Genomic DNA, 14973 nt, shown 5'->3' on the forward strand with positions numbered 1-14973 from the left:
ACGCGGAGAGAGTCGGCACGTTCAAGAGCCGACGTGAGCAACAAAGGGACGTGGGCTGAGCGCACACCACGGCAAAAGCGCTTGGGATCACGCGGGGGGGGGCGTCGTGCGCGATATCGCGCGAACCCACTCAGCAAAGGCAGAACGCCTGTATGGTCACCGCAAACAAGCAAAAAGAAGCGAGAGGGCGATACTCCTTCTTTTTTCCATCCTCGCTCTCTCTCTCTCTTCGTCTGTACGTGACTGCTCTGCACACAGGTGCACGCTCACCACAATCCCAGAGCCCCCCATGAGGGGCCGCCTTCCCACGCCTCACACGCGCACGCTCTCATCATCCCTACACTCCTTCTTATTACTTTGCCGCCCAGTGCACGTGCGAGTCTTCTCCTTTGTCTTGTGGGACGTAGCGCCTCCTGCTGCCACCGCCACTTGTGTTGGAACGGTCAGGCGCAAGCCACCGCATACTGTTGTGTTCTGGGTGCGGTGGCGGCGTGCCTTTTTCTTTGGGGGAAGGAGGGTGGGGGGGGGGCAAATTGTGCTGCCGCTGCTGTAGCCCCGCGCAGAGTGGCGTCGCATCTCCTTTTGTCTTTCACTCTTCTATTACTGGCCCGCTGATCTTGCTTTAGTGTTCGTGTATGTGCGTGTGTGTGTTTTGAGCGTGAGCGTGTGCAGTAATCAGAGGGTTTTGCAACCGTGGCGCTGTGGGTCGCCACCTTTCCTTCACGTTTTATCTTTTTCATTTGAGGGATTCTAGCTGAATTCGTGTGTTGGCCGCCCGAGCAAGCACTGAAACACACACACACACACACACACACACAAAGATGGCTTCAGGGGAGGCCCACGCGCTGTGCATCGTGTTGTACGAGCCGCAGGCGGAGAAGCCCTTCGCGGAATGGGTGGCGTCCGACGCGGTGCGGCAGGGATTGAAGGATGAAATTGACGAGGTGGTCACCGCCGCCATTCCGCAGCAAGCTGGTGACATTGATGGCGTTGCCAGTGCAGACACGGCATCGCCGACACAGCACATCCCCATGGCGCTGATAGCGAGCACGCTGGCGGCGCAACAGGAGGTCAATGACGGTCGTCGCACAAGCCGTGCGGAGCAGCAGCAGCCGCTGCTACTGTGCCTCGTCGTCATAGTTTTTTGGGACGGCCAAGCAGAGGCTAGCAAGACCGCCCTGGCGCAGCTGAAGCAGCTGGGCGATAAGAAATGGGTGGCATCACACGTGCCACTTTGGGCAGAGCATGTGGAAGTCCTGGTACAGGCCCTGAACACGAAGCGGGGCACTGCAAGTATCATGAACAACAAGGTTGCTCTCGTCGCCAGTTTGCGCAAGAAGCTTCAGGCGTCCGCCATGGCGGCGAAGGGGTGGTGGCGAGAGGGTGCGCTGCAGAGAGCCGGAAGGTACGCTGATCCGAACGCTACTGCCGAGACCGTGTGGACGGCGTCGCCGGCGGCATCTTCGAACGGTGGTAGTGACTCGTCATCGCCTGTTGCCGCCGCAGTAGGGACGGCAGCTTCCCTGGGCGAGACCGACATCTCCGTGGATGCTGTCCGCCGCGCCGTCGACAGCGGTCAGGGCGAGACTTTTTTCCTCTTGAGCGACCGGGACCGGGCTGGACTGGCGAACAAGGTGGAGACGCTTAAGCAGAACTGTGAAGTGGCCGAGGTGGGGTGTGCACCGGTAATGATGGAGCCGCGAGAGTTGCACCTGTTGCAGGGGGCGACGGGCACATCTGGTGCCCTGATGAGTGCCAACGCCGCGGGCAACAAGACGACCACTGGCGCACCTTCGCCGCCCGCCGCTGCTTCCTCGTCTCCGACCACAACGCTGGTGGCGCAGGAATTCCTGCTTCGCCGTCGCTGCCCTCCGGCTGCACTCTTCGAGTTGCGCCTGGCCATGTGCGGCAACGTGGACAGCGGTAAAAGCACTCTCACCTCCGTGCTAACCCGCGGCTGCTGTGACGATGGCCGTGGGCTGGCGCGTGCTTTCGTCTTTAAGCACAAGCAGGAGGTCATGACCGGCCGCACATCCAGTGTCAGCGAGAACCACCTGGGCTTCTCTGCCGAAGGCGGGGTAGTGAACTACACGCTGTTGCAGCCGCACCGCACGGAGGCGGAGCTGCGACCTCTGGCGCCATCGGAGGTGGCGCGGCACCTGATGGCCTCGGCAGAAGCGGTCTCCGGCGCGACACACAGTGCAGCAGGCGGCAGTGGGGCCCACACAATGCGCCAATGCACACCGAAGGAGCTCGCCACACGCAGCTCCAAGGTGGTCACGCTGTACGATCTGGCTGGGCACGAACGATACCTGAAGACCACTGTGCTGGGCATGACGCGCAACATGCCCGACTACGCGTGCATTGTCATCAGCGCCAACAACGGCATTCAGCGGATGACGAAGGAACACCTGGCGTTATGTCTGGCGCTGAAGCTGCCGTTCTTTATTGTCGTCACTCGTATCGATGCAACCCCGTCGAACATCCATGATGAGACGCTGTCGAACATCCAAAAGCTGCTAAAGATTCCGACCGTGCGCAAGCTTCCCTACCCGGTGCGGCGACATGACGAGGTGACTTTGGCAGCCAAGAACCTGCGCTATGACCGCATTGCCCCGATCTTCGAAGTCAGCAACGTTACCGGCGCTGGCATCCCCGACCTGCTGCAATTCCTTAACTTGCTCCCGACTCGGAAGGACTGGCGGCAGGCACGCGACATGCCAAAGGAGATGATCATTGACAGCACATTCTTTGTCACCGGTGTCGGCACCGTCGTGGGGGGGATCATCACACAGGGCGTTTTCCGCGTGAACGAGACGGTGCTGCTGGGGCCTGACGGCTTTGGGAACTTCCGCCCTGTGGTCATCAAGTCCATTCACATCAAAGGCGTCGACTCCATCGCTGCCGAGGCCGGAAAAGACGCGGCACTGTGTCTCAAGAAGGAAAAACGCAGCTCCATTCGCAAAGGCAACGTCCTGGTCGACGCCGCTCATCCGCCCAAGTCGTTCTGGCAGTTCGAGGCCGAGATCATCATTCTCTACCACTCAACGACGATCACCGCCAACTACGAACCAGTCATTCACTCCACAACCGTGCGGCAGTCGGCGCGCATTACCTACGTTGCGCAGGAAGTGCTACGCACCGGTGACAAATCTCTCGCGCGCTTCCACTTTCTCTACCGTCCCGAGTACATGAAAGAAGGACAGCGACTAATTTTCCGCGAAGGTCGCACTAAAGGTATCGGCATCGTTACGAAGCTGATCTGTGAGCCAAATGACCTTGTGTTGGCCAAGAACAAGCTGCGCAAGAAGATGCAGGAGAAGCTGCATGCCCCGGTAGGGGCGAAGTGAACCACTTCCGGTGCCGAGCAAGGGCGAACGGCAAACGACTAAATAGGTGTTCGAGGAATACGCCGCACGGAGAGACGTGCATCAAACGTCCTATACGCCACGTTTGGACGCGCGCTCCACGCTCACGTCGCGAGCACACGCATGATCCTCCGTACATATGTACGCCTGTGCGTGCAGCTCATCACGGATAGAATACCTTTGAGAGAAAAACAGACATACAATTTGTTGTTCCTTAAATGTTTCACTCGAGTTTTAGGATGTCAAAGCAGGGACGCCTACACAACCACAGCTCGCCTAACTCTGCCGCATTAGCGGCGACGTCCTGGTTCTCTAGGGGGCGCGCCGTGCGCCGTTGAACCGCAGCCACGCGTCTACCGGGCGCTCCCTGCACGTCATTGCTTATTCTTTGGGTACGTGCTGCGCGGTAGGCGTGCCTACACGGACATGGCTGCACCGCACGCCTTGACGCAGGCGGGGCCGCGGCCATGAGTCCTGTGGCAGCGGGTGCGTCGAGCGGAAGGGGCCCGCGGATAGGCATGCGCCTGCTCGCGAGGAGACCACGTAGCCTGCCGCTCCGAAGGGGCACCGGAGGGCAACCGCAGGCGCCCGACGGCGGAAGCCCGTGCAGCGCGAGCGATCCGCGAATCTCGCGTGGCATATCGGGCACAGCGCCGGGACGGACGCCCTCGGTAGGCAAAGCAGGGCGGGCGGAGGCTCTGGCGGGTGCGGGGTACCACAATGCTAGCGGAGACGTGGGCAGCACACCATCTGCGCTCCGTGTTGTCACTGCGGATCACCCGCCGTTGCAGGAATCCGAAGCACCAGCCGGGTGCCCAATTCCTTTGCCCACCGCAAAACACAAAGAAAAGGAGGCAAGGAAAAGGCAGGCGGGTTTGCAGAAGCCCAAGTGGCTCTTCGTTATCTCTGTGTTTGGGCATGCCTGCTTACGTTGTGTGTGTTGTTTGGTAATCGCGCGTTCCAGAGGAGCGAAGAAAAGGCAGATGCCTCGTAGTTTTTTTTTTAAAGTGCCTTTGATGTCTGTGTGTCTGGCGCGCGGGTTGGAAAAGAGCTGAAAGGCAAGCGAGACGCATGGGCACAGAGGGGTTTGCCGCTGATGTTATTGTTGGTACAACGCGTGTTCTGCAATGCGGTGCGTGTGTGTGTGTGTGTGAAGAGGTGTTGAAAGGAGGAGGAGGCTGACCTTGAGTGGCCACAGCAACAGCCTGTGTAAGAGAGAAAACAGTCTCTCACCCCCTACCCCCGCCTCCAACAGCGCGGCGTTACCACAACTGATGCGACTGAGCGTTGCTGCACCTGCGTTTCCCTGTTCCCCAAGTCTCACGTCCTGTCCGAATGGGCCCGTCTTTCTTCCTCTCTGCCTTGCTTTTCGTGCGCGCTTCGGGATGTGAATCCATGCAGCTGTGTGGTCACGTCGTCGATTCAAGAAAGGTGCTTCTTCTCCATCCCCTTTGACTTACGTATCCCACCAACGCCTACTGTCTCAATCCCCCAACAGCACCAGTAACACTCCTTTTTTCACGTAACTAGGTAGCGCCAAGCCCCCTTCCTTTCTTCGCCTGAAGTTCACCTTGCCCATCATGTCTACCGCCCAGGCCGCTATAGTCAAGAGGTCGTCGAGCGCGCTTCAGCGCTTGGTCGTTGACCCGTTAATGAACGTGGCCCACAAGATCGAGGGTCACTCAGCCAAGAAGATGCAGTCCATGGAGCCTGCCATGGCGGAGTGGATCAAGGCGCAGGAAGCTACTGGTTCCGATGCCGCCACTATCAGCCGCCAGCGCTTCTTGCGCGAGCAGCACCAGCTCATGAGCTACCGCGTTGTCCGCTTCTTTGAAGAGTGCCGCTACATCGCCTCTGGTCAGTACTACAAGAACTACAGCATCGGCTGCTTCCTACAGGATGCCCGTTTCGCCACGCAGGCGTTCTTCATCTTTCTGATGGCGGTCATGGCTGGTCGCCGCTCTGTGTACCCGCCCATCTCCCCAAACAGCCCGCTGGCCATTGCCCTTGACCACAAGGTGAACCCGAACTACTAAAGCGGCTGATCAACGTCTGCCACACCTGTCTCCTCGCCCGACCGCTTGGCAAGCACTCCCCTCCATAACTCACCAGCGTACACACTTGCGCTGAAGATGAGGTGGCGTTGCTCCTCTGCTCCTGCTCTTAAAGGCGCCGAGAGTGCGGCTGTGAGCAAGAGCAAGGAAAATGACAAAAACATTTTTGGGCGAGAAGAGCGCCGTCAGCAGCACCAAAATGGAAGTGTGAAAGTGTGGTATCTTAGGGAACTCTTCGTGTGTGTGTGTGTTTACGTTTGTGTTTGTGTTTGTCTGCGTGCGTGGATGGGCGCGCGCCTCGGCTCTGTTGACGGGGGAGGGGATGGAGACAGAGAGGTCTGTGTGGGGGAGGGGGAGGGGAAGTAAGAGGGAGAGTGGCGTGCGACGTGCGTACCCTCTTTTTCCCTGCCTCCGTCTTTCTCCTTCTCTGTTTCCCTCTTCCTCCAGTACATCCGCCATCACCGGTATTCTCGCAGCACGCACTCGCGAGTGAGTCCGTTTTTTCTTTTTTGCTGTGTGTGCGTGTGTGTGTGTTTGTGTGTCTGAGTGCATGTGTCAACGGACGTAGTAGTGGAACTTGAGGAGGAAAAAGAAGACAGCGTTGACTCTTGTACACGCTCTGACGCATGCGCACGTACACGTTTCTATGCGTCGCAGTCGCGCTGCCGGTGCGCATGCTGATCTGACGCGCTGGCACGTGACCTGGCCTGTGTACCCGCGTGCGTGTGCGCGTCTGTGCCTTGGAGTCGGTTTAACGAATGCAAAGCAGCGAGCTAACAAATAGCATGCGAACAAGAGGGGAGTAGAAAGCTCAGGAGAGGCTTGTGCATCGTTGAGGGCGTCATGGCCACAGTGGCACCTCCATCCCATTTAGGGTCGCACATGGACACCTGCGCGTGTGCGTGTGGTTTTCTTCGCTAGAGAGCTCGGCTATGAGGCTGAGAAAAGGCAGGGAGTGGGAGCAGGCAAAAATGAGTGGTACCGCCTGCGTAGGAAACATGTTTGGTATATTTGAACCATCTGCGGTAATACAAGCCTCTCCCCCCTCTTGCCATGCCTCGCTGCATGGCTGCGTGCCCTGCTTCAGCGGGTCAATGCATCGGTATCGCTGGCGGGGTACGCGCGCACTTACACGTCGTGTCGCTGTTACTTTCCCCTGTTATCTTCTGCTGCCGCTATTCCTCCTGGTTTGTCTCACCTCTCATTGGCGCCTCGACTCCACCATTAACCTGCACAACACATACAATGCACTCGCGACCCAACAAACTGCCGCGCGCACAACGCATGCCGCTGCATCTCTGTGTGTCGGCACTCGGGCCGGCTACCGTCATCTCGAGCTGCCTGCCTTTTTTTTTTGCCGTGCACTCTCGCTGCGGGCACGTTGCTGCCCTGTCATCTAGAACTTCCCACCTCCGCCCTCTTGGAAGAACGCGAGAGCTCGTGTGTTGGCCCTGCGTGGACGCATACGATATCCAGTCCCACGAACATAGGCACGCACTCACACAAGCGCAGGGACGTGTGCACCAGGTGCTCACACACACCGTCTCATAAGCGGCAAGACGACACGACCTGAAGGCACGGAAGCCGTGGAATCAACAGCGCCACAAGCTGTTTCTCCTGTTCTTTCTTCCCTTTTTTCAGCTCACTATGGCGACCTACGTCCCAGGTGATCGCGTATGGGTGTACATAGAAGGGGACGGCTGGTGGCCGGCGCGCGTGCTCAGCGACGAGGAAATGGGCACCCGCACCCCCGGCTTTGACCTGGCGGTGCAGTTCTACGCTGGCGTGGAGCAGCCGGCGACTCTGTACGAGCTGAACAGCCACGCCGACGCCGCAAACATCTGCTTCTTCGAAACGTCGTCGGAGAAGGCGGTGACGGGCAACCCTGAGCTAGAGGCATCGATCCGCTGCGCTTGTGCCGATGCGGAGGCCAACCCGCTGAAGTCGGCTTCTGCCATAGTGGGAGGCGCCAGGGTGGCAGCCGGCGGCTCGGGTGCCGCTGGGAGCGCGGGTGCCGCGGCCGTCAACCGTGCCGCGGTGAAGCGCGTCCGCGACATGGGCGACGATGACACGGGCACCTACGGCGGTGGCGCTGCCGCCTCGCGCTCTGCTTCTGGGTACCACCACCTGCGCAGCGACGAACTTCACGAATTGTCGAGCAAGATTTCGTCAGCTGTGGCAGCGGCAGACTTGACGGCGGTGCGCGCGGCCCTCTGCCAGCTAGACGGCGTGGACGTGTACCTGACGGAGCTGGAGGACACGAAGATCGGTGTTGCCGTCGGGTCAGTACTGAGCCAGCCGGCACTGAAACCGCTGTGGCCCCTTGCCCGCGCCATGATCTCGTTCTGGGCACGCCACCTGCCTGCCGAGACTCTCGCAGCCATCCGTAGCGTGCAGCAACGCCAGCTGCCTGTACCGGCTATCAGTGCAGCGGCGGCAGCAGAGCCCTCTAGCCCGCACAACAAGCGGCAGCAGCCGCTTCCAGCTGTTCCTAGCCGGAGCCCCTTTGCGAGCAGCGTGTCCCCATCCGCGGCAACCGCAGCAGGTGGAGCTGTAGGAGGAGCAGCGGCCGGCGCGTGCTCTGGTGATGTGGCTCCGACACAGCGCAAGACGTTCTACGACAACGTCTACCAGCTCCTTGACAGTCCCTTGAGCACGACACGCTACGACGACACCGTCATTGACGAGGTGGCCCGAAAGTTGGCGACTGAAATCACTGACCGCGATGAGCGCCAGATGCTGCTGCTTCGGCTTCGCGAGGAGGAGCTTTCTTTCATTCGCGATCACCTCCTCTCTGGCGAGTGGACGCCAAAGAAGTACCTGGATCAGCCGAACGAGGTGTTTACGACCAAGAGCGAGAAGGCCCGGCAGGAGCAGCGCATCCAGGAAAAAATGAAGGCGATCGAGGCTGCCGACAATGCCATGCTAAACATCACCTCTCTCTTCAAGTGTGGGCGCTGCGGCAAGCGCCATTGCACCTTCTACGAGCAGCAGACGCGCAGCGCGGATGAACCGACGACGAAGTACATTACTTGTCTAGACTGCAAGAACACCTGGACGCAGGAGTAGACACGCAGATATCTGTGCAGTTGCGAAGCATATCCGCTGTGCGGGGTCTGCCACCCTCTCTCCCTCTCCTGCGCACGCTTCTCTTTCTGCCGTCGAGGCGGAGAGACGGAAGGGGGGGGTACGAATAGGAGATGGCGGTGCGAAGACAGAGGTGCTGGAAAGGACAACACACGCTCGGGAACACCTGGATGCCTGTGTGTGTGTGTGTATGTAGCTCTCTCTCTTTACCGTACGTAATGCCTCGGAATAAGGCGTACGCCGTAGGCAATGATGGCGTTGTCGGAGGGGGTTCACAGCTGCTGCTGTCCTTGCTATGTTTCCCGGCGCGTGAGCGTAAGCGTTTACATCAAAAACGACTCGGGCGCAGTGAAGGGGGTGGGGAGACTCAGCACTGTGTGTGTGTGTGTGTTTGGGGAGTAGGGGACGGTAAGGGCTGTGGTTTCGAGTGCCTCTCTCTCTCCCTGCGTCGTATTGGTGGCCAGTGATTGGCAGTGGTGGTGGGCTGGGTAGGAAAACTTGCCGATGTTTCACGGTGCTCCTCACTACGTTCGTGTAGACGTTGACGGGCATATCTCCCTGCAGGGTGGATACGGCGATCACGTTAGGAGTGCTGAGCGAGAGTCGGCAACTTCGTTTGAGGATTGCTTGTTGTCTCTTAATGTTGTGTGGCTTGACGAAAGAGAGGGAGGGAGACAAAGAGCGATGGTGAGTGCAGATGGCGCATCATTTGTGAGTCCTCAGTGATAACTTCCTCTTTTGTTGCTTTTCTATTTCTTTTTTGGCTGTCCCCTTATCCTATAGGTCGATTTTAAGCTCTGCAGCCACCGTGAGATGAGCCGGCACACACGTTGCACACAAGCATGCAGGCGAGTAGAAAGAAATGGAGCTAGGAGAATCAACGCTGCGATGTGAGTCATTCATGCCTCTTCTTCTGTCTTTGTGTGTGTGTGTGTCTGTGTGTGCAGAATATGCCCTGGGACTATCAACATAATAGGTGCCCGCCCGTTCCCTTCTTCTCCCTCTCCCACTCACTCCTCCCTCCCGTTTTCGTCTTCGCTGCGCTCTCCAGCGGGCGAAGACACACACACACACGCACATACGCACATGGCCTCCTGGCTCAAAGACGGCAGCGCGAATCGTCCACGTTCGACTTTGCTCGGCCATGTCAATGTGCGTGCATGTACTTGCTTGCAAAAAGCTGCTGCCGGGTGGGACTTTCACCACCCCTACCTCTCATGCCTCCTGCGCTCCTCATGGGTTGACCCCCTCCCTCTACTCTTCTCCATCCCGCTGTCTCGCTCTCTTACTCCACTTCTTTCCCGCACTGCCGTCAGTAAACGCACCCACATAGATACGCGCAATAGCACCATCAGCAGCCAAGGGACTAAAAGGCGTGCTGGCCCGGTGGAGAAACAACCTGCGCAGCAGAAGAAGCCATTCTGTATGATACTTTCCATTTCTGTGTGTCTGCTCGTGGTCGCGTGCGTGAGCGTGCTGTCTGCGCAGTGACAGCAGGCCGTCAGCATCCCGCTGTATCTGCCTTGCCTTCTAAAAGACGACCTTTGCGCGTGCACGATGAGCACCAGCACCTCCGCCGACTACCCTGTGAACTCATGGGTGTGGGTGAAGCAGTCTGGCTACCCTTGGTGGCCCGCGATGGTGCTGGACCCGGCGCAGGCGGGACAAGACCCTCCCGAGGGAAGCGATGTCGTGCTTCTCTGCGGTCCGAGCGCCTCGGCGACGTTGGTGTTTGCAAGTTCCGCGGATGCGGAGCAGCTGCGCCCTTACCACGGCGCAGCAGCGGACGCGGAACTCATTGAAGCCGGCCGCAGCGATGAGAGCTGTGCCGCCGCCATCGAGGAGATGATTGCCGCCGTAGCTAGCACTGATGCCGCGCCTGAAGAAGAGGGCCCGCAAACCACGCCGTCTGCCTCTGGCGCCGTGGGGGAGCAGGGCCATCACGCCTTCTCTGGCGAAGACGACGTCGACTGGGAGGCGCTGGCAGCTGAGGCGGAGGCGACCATGGCAGAGCCGCAGAACGCCGTGGCCCGGAAGAAGCGCAAGGAAGATAAGAAACGCAAGAAGCGGAAGAGGAATGGCAGCAGTGGTGGTGATAGGCATGCCGATGGCGCTGACCCGCGCAAGACGCGGAAGGATAAGCCCTCCAAGGGTCATCGTCGTCACCGCAGTGGCGATGCGGATTCGGCGAATGAGGCAGAAGTTAGCAGCGGAGACGACGAGGACGACAGCGAGAATGATGAGGACATGTTCCAGCGACGCAAGGGGGCTTCCTCGAGCCGATCAGCGAAGAAGGTCAAGTACGAGCGGCAGAGCAAACTTGAGGAGTACGACCTCGGGCCAGGCACGCTATCCGACTACAGTCCACGTAATGATCCTGCATACTACTACCGCAAAGTGCGCAGTGCACGGCGTACGGCGTCGTCCACGGAGTTGCAAACCTGCACGCAGGAGTTGCGTGGCTTCATGTCGCGGTGTCTCAGTGGTGCTGCAACGGCCCTCGACGTCGAGGCGGACATTCTTGGCGTTCTGCGGCAGCTGAAGAGCGTCGACGTGACGGTGGCGCAGCTGCAGGAGACGGGCATCGGCGTTGCCATTGGCAGTCTTCTCCGTTTTTTCACCCCACCTGTGGTGCAGCTGGCGCAGGCAATACTAAACTACTGGTTCCACTCCTTGCCACAGAACACGCAGCAGCAGCTCTCCGCGGAGAATGAGGTGGACCGGTGCTCCATCGAGACCTGCTCCGATGGCGTGGCTGGCGACAACGAGCTCGGTCGCATTGGTGTAAACCTCTTCAGCTGCTTCACCAATGAGGAGATCGACGATGCGCCGGCGAGTGTCGATGCGATGGCACTGTGCGGCGCCATCGAAGACGCGCTCGAGCGCCGCTGCGACGCCGATGCGCAAATGCTAGTGCTCTCTGCTTTTGGCGACACCGGCGACACCGGCAAGGCGCTGCGCCGCCTCTTGTTGGAGGGCAAGATTTATGTGGAAGACATCATCAATCACACAGGGAACCTGCCATTGCTGGTCCGCACGCGACAGCGCCGCCCGCCGAACATGCAGTTCACTTTCAACCCGCCAGCGTCCCAGGACCGCAGCGATATTGACTCACCGACCTCGCCCTATGGCGCCTTTTCACCCAACGACGACGGATCGACTGGCAGCCCCACCTTCGGCTCCCCAGCCGGGCGCACCACCACTGCACTCTACAGCTGTCCGCATTGTGGTGCAAACGACGCGTACCAGAGGAGCTATTCGGTGCAGGCACACGACAACATGCCTGACATCTTGCGCTGCAAGAAGTGTGGGCAGACCTGGAATGTGGCAGAGCAGTAGTGCCCGAGCACAGCTCACCGTGGAGCACAGAGGGGCGGCTAAGCGTGAGCATCGACTCCCTGTGCAGATGCGTTATTATCTCCCTGGTTGTTTGTGTGTGTGTGTGTGTGGAGGGGGGGCAGGTGCGGTGACGGGTGCGTTGGCTGCGCGACGGCGCAGGATTGGAAAGCACCTGCTCAGACTGTGGCAATGAGGGTAAGAGCTCGTCGCCGAGGTGTGGATGCGTCGAGTGTTTTAAGCAGATGCATCTTTGTGTGCGTGTGTTTTTATGTGGGTGGTGGTGCGGCTGTGCGCATCGGTGACTGAGCTCGGACCATCAAATGTTAACAGCAAAAAGGGGATGGAACGAAAATGAAGCAAACAAAACGAGGTGAGGGATGCCCGTCGCCTCCGTGCGAAAGTGGACTCACGTCGAAAGCGGAAGGACGACAGCAATGACTAGCCAAAACAAGCCAGGTGATGCAGTCATCTCACCCCCGCGCGGCCTCAGATAGCAGGAAAGGTCGGCTAGCAGAGTGGGCGGAGAACGGCTACGGCTCTCATCGGGCGCAGGGACAAAGATAGACGAACGAAGGAAAGGTGCGCGGGCGCCTTAGGCTGATGTGTCTGTGAGTGTGTGTCTTCTCTCAGTCGCTTACGTGAGGGGAGAAAGGTGCGCGTTGTGTCTGCCCTGGACAAAACCCCCTTTTTTGGGGCAGAGAAGACGGAGAAGAGAGATGGGGGGCACGCGGCAAGAGTCACAGGGCGACGGTGCCCGGCGTGTATTGTGAGTCGAATGGTCGAGAGGTATGGTGCAGGAAACAGAAGCTGTTGGAGTCTGTCGATTGTCTTTTGCTTTCCTTGTGGTGTTTCTCGCCAGCGCAAGTGTGCCAACGCCTTTGACCCGCCGCGCCTACCATATCATCCGCGTTTCTATACGTCACCCTCTCTTCATGGCAGTTGCTGCCTGTGGCCTTTTTTTTTCTTGTGCGAAGTCAAGTCGTATTCCTGCACATGTGTATCCATGCGCAGTCATGCAGAACACAGTTGTGTAGGAGAGAGAAGAGGAGGGGGTGCGCACGCATGCAACACTGCGAATGGTGTCAGCGTATGGAAGCCTTTGAAGGCACAAGACATAGCCGCCTTCCCTCTCCTTGTCACGGTCTTTGTGCGTGTGATGTCCGGATTGCATGCAGGCCTCAGTTCCGTCACGGCAACTGGAGTTTCCTGCCATGATCCAGCGATTCCTCACCTACTCCCTCGTCTCTTTCCACTTTGCTTTCCCTCCTAACTCTGATTCGCGCGTCGCACTGACGTCAGTCTGCGCACGAGCATCTTTCCCTGGGTGTCCTCTCATCTGCTCTCGCACATGCATGGCTTTCTCACTTCTGTATTGCCTCCCTAATCTGCACCGACAGTTCTTTTGAAAGCAAGCACACAGCACTACGAGTGCCGCTTCTTCGCTTGACCGCCACAACCGTTGCGCTTCCTGCTGGTCGATACGTTTAACGGCTGCATAGCACTCTCTCTTTCTCCCTCTCATCCTCTGCTGCAGCTACAGCATTTGCTTCTCGCTTCTTTCTTCCCACCACAGACGCACGCACAAAACAATGCAGACATGGACGGGGCCAACTGAGTTGCTGCCGATGGAGCCGATCCCGCGAATCAGCTCCATGGCTGCCGCTCCTCTTTCCAGGACGTTCTCACCCAAGTCCTCAGAAAGCTCCTTCTCATCTCACAGCCAAGAGAGAATGGAGCAAAACTACCGAGAAAGCGCTGCGGGGTTTGGGCCTCCACCAGCCGAGAGCGCCTCCAATGCTGCAAATGGCGATGTCGTCGTCTGCCAGTCTCGCAGCCATCGTGAAACCACCGCTCAACCCAATACCTCTGGCAACAACTACGGTGAAAGCACCCGGGTCGGCGCACGCGATAACAAGAGCGCCGACTCGGGCATCGCTAGCGCCGGCGTTGCGCGCTGCTTTGTACTGACACACGATCCGCTACTTTACGGCATTCTCAAGTGGGGTCTGGCGACTTTATTGCTTCTTTTCCTCGCCTTCGTTGTCTTTGGCATGTTATACAGTTCCATCCGCTACGGCGGGAACTGTACCGGCACCAATGGGACCTCAGGTGGGACAGTGAAGCCACGCGAACCGTGCGTCACGCCGTTCAGCACCATCCTCGGCGTCTTCAACGGCGTCTTTGGCTACAGCAACTGCAATGACAGCTACGTGTCTACAGAGCTGGGGTACATTAACCTGACGGTGCTGGAGCTGAACAACGAAACAGGGCAGGTAACCTACATCTCTAAGCAGTTCTACACGGGGCTGGCGTGGCAGTGCGTTGAGTACGCGCGGCGATACTGGATGCAGAGCGGAACACCGCAGCCAGCGTACTTCGAATCCGTTCCAGGGGCCGCGGACATTTGGAACCTGACCTTTGTGAGGCTCCTGTCGAACACATCGATGAAGCTGCCGCTGCACAGGTTCAGGAACGGCGACCCCGTGACGAGCAACCTCCAGGTACCTGCAGTCGGTGACATCATCATCTACCCCGTCCAAGATGGTGGCTTTCCTTACGGCCACGTCGCCGTCATCGCGAGTGTTGAAATATCGACGCACGGCGCCATCTACGTGGCGGAACAAAACTGGGCTAACGCCGTGTGGCCATCGGCGTACCACAACTACAGCAGAAGGATTCCATTGTACTATGAAATGCTGACCTCCACCATCACGCTTGATGATCCGAAAGGTAAAATTATCGGGTGGATGCGGTACGGCTGAGCAGCTAGGGGCATGAAGGCAAGCAGACGATCGCCGAACCCTCACATTGGGGCTGCTTGTACCGCGACACACACATAAAAACGCGCTAGACGACGGCTACCCGTTGAAAAGGCATGAGAGCACATCCGTGTGCCATTGATGCACATCCAAGAGGAGTGTGGGTGGGAGGAGGCAAAAAGCGCTGGGAATTACATAGCGGCGCTGCATCTGTTTCTCGCTCCTTTTCACTATATGTCTTCGTTGAATATCATCGAAGGAGGCCGATAGTGCCCGTCGCCTCACGGTAGCGCCAGGGCCTAGTGCCCAGCGTGCGGGGACGCCAAGGGCCTGCAGCCCGCCCTGGAAGGGGGGTGGTGGTGCGGC

The 14973-nt window shown here is 58.7% G+C and overlaps 5 protein-coding genes across 5 annotated transcripts; all 5 read left to right on the top strand.

The window, feature by feature from the left end:
- Positions 1–821: 821 nt before the first annotated feature.
- LINJ_33_2930 (putative GTP-binding elongation factor tu family protein) lies at positions 822–3350 on the top strand (the record flags this gene model as incomplete). The annotated part of the gene is made up of 1 exon (XM_001468302.1): positions 822–3350. One exon carries the CDS (start codon positions 822–824, stop codon positions 3348–3350), a length of 2529 nt encoding a protein of 842 aa, XP_001468339.1.
- Positions 3351–4948: 1598 nt separating this feature from the next.
- On the top strand, positions 4949–5404 carry LINJ_33_2940 (conserved hypothetical protein; the record flags this gene model as incomplete). The annotated part of the gene is made up of 1 exon (XM_001468303.1): positions 4949–5404. One exon carries the CDS (start codon positions 4949–4951, stop codon positions 5402–5404), a length of 456 nt encoding a protein of 151 aa, XP_001468340.1.
- A 1665-nt stretch (positions 5405–7069) lies between these two features.
- LINJ_33_2950 (transcription elongation factor-like protein) lies at positions 7070–8491 on the top strand (the record flags this gene model as incomplete). The annotated part of the gene is made up of 1 exon (XM_001468304.1): positions 7070–8491. The coding sequence occupies one exon, from the start codon at positions 7070–7072 to the stop codon at positions 8489–8491; it is 1422 nt and encodes a 473-aa protein (XP_001468341.1).
- Positions 8492–10066: 1575 nt separating this feature from the next.
- LINJ_33_2960 (conserved hypothetical protein) lies at positions 10067–11848 on the top strand (the record flags this gene model as incomplete). The annotated part of the gene is made up of 1 exon (XM_001468305.1): positions 10067–11848. One exon carries the CDS (start codon positions 10067–10069, stop codon positions 11846–11848), a length of 1782 nt encoding a protein of 593 aa, XP_001468342.1.
- A 1652-nt stretch (positions 11849–13500) lies between these two features.
- LINJ_33_2970 (D-alanyl-glycyl endopeptidase-like protein) lies at positions 13501–14610 on the top strand (the record flags this gene model as incomplete). The annotated part of the gene is made up of 1 exon (XM_001468306.1): positions 13501–14610. The coding sequence occupies one exon, from the start codon at positions 13501–13503 to the stop codon at positions 14608–14610; it is 1110 nt and encodes a 369-aa protein (XP_001468343.1).
- Between the last annotated feature and the right edge of the window lie 363 nt (positions 14611–14973).

The sequence above is a fragment of the Leishmania infantum genome, chromosome 33 (genome assembly GCF_000002875.2).
Source record: "Leishmania infantum JPCM5 genome chromosome 33".
NCBI lineage: Eukaryota > Euglenozoa > Kinetoplastea > Trypanosomatida > Trypanosomatidae > Leishmania > Leishmania infantum.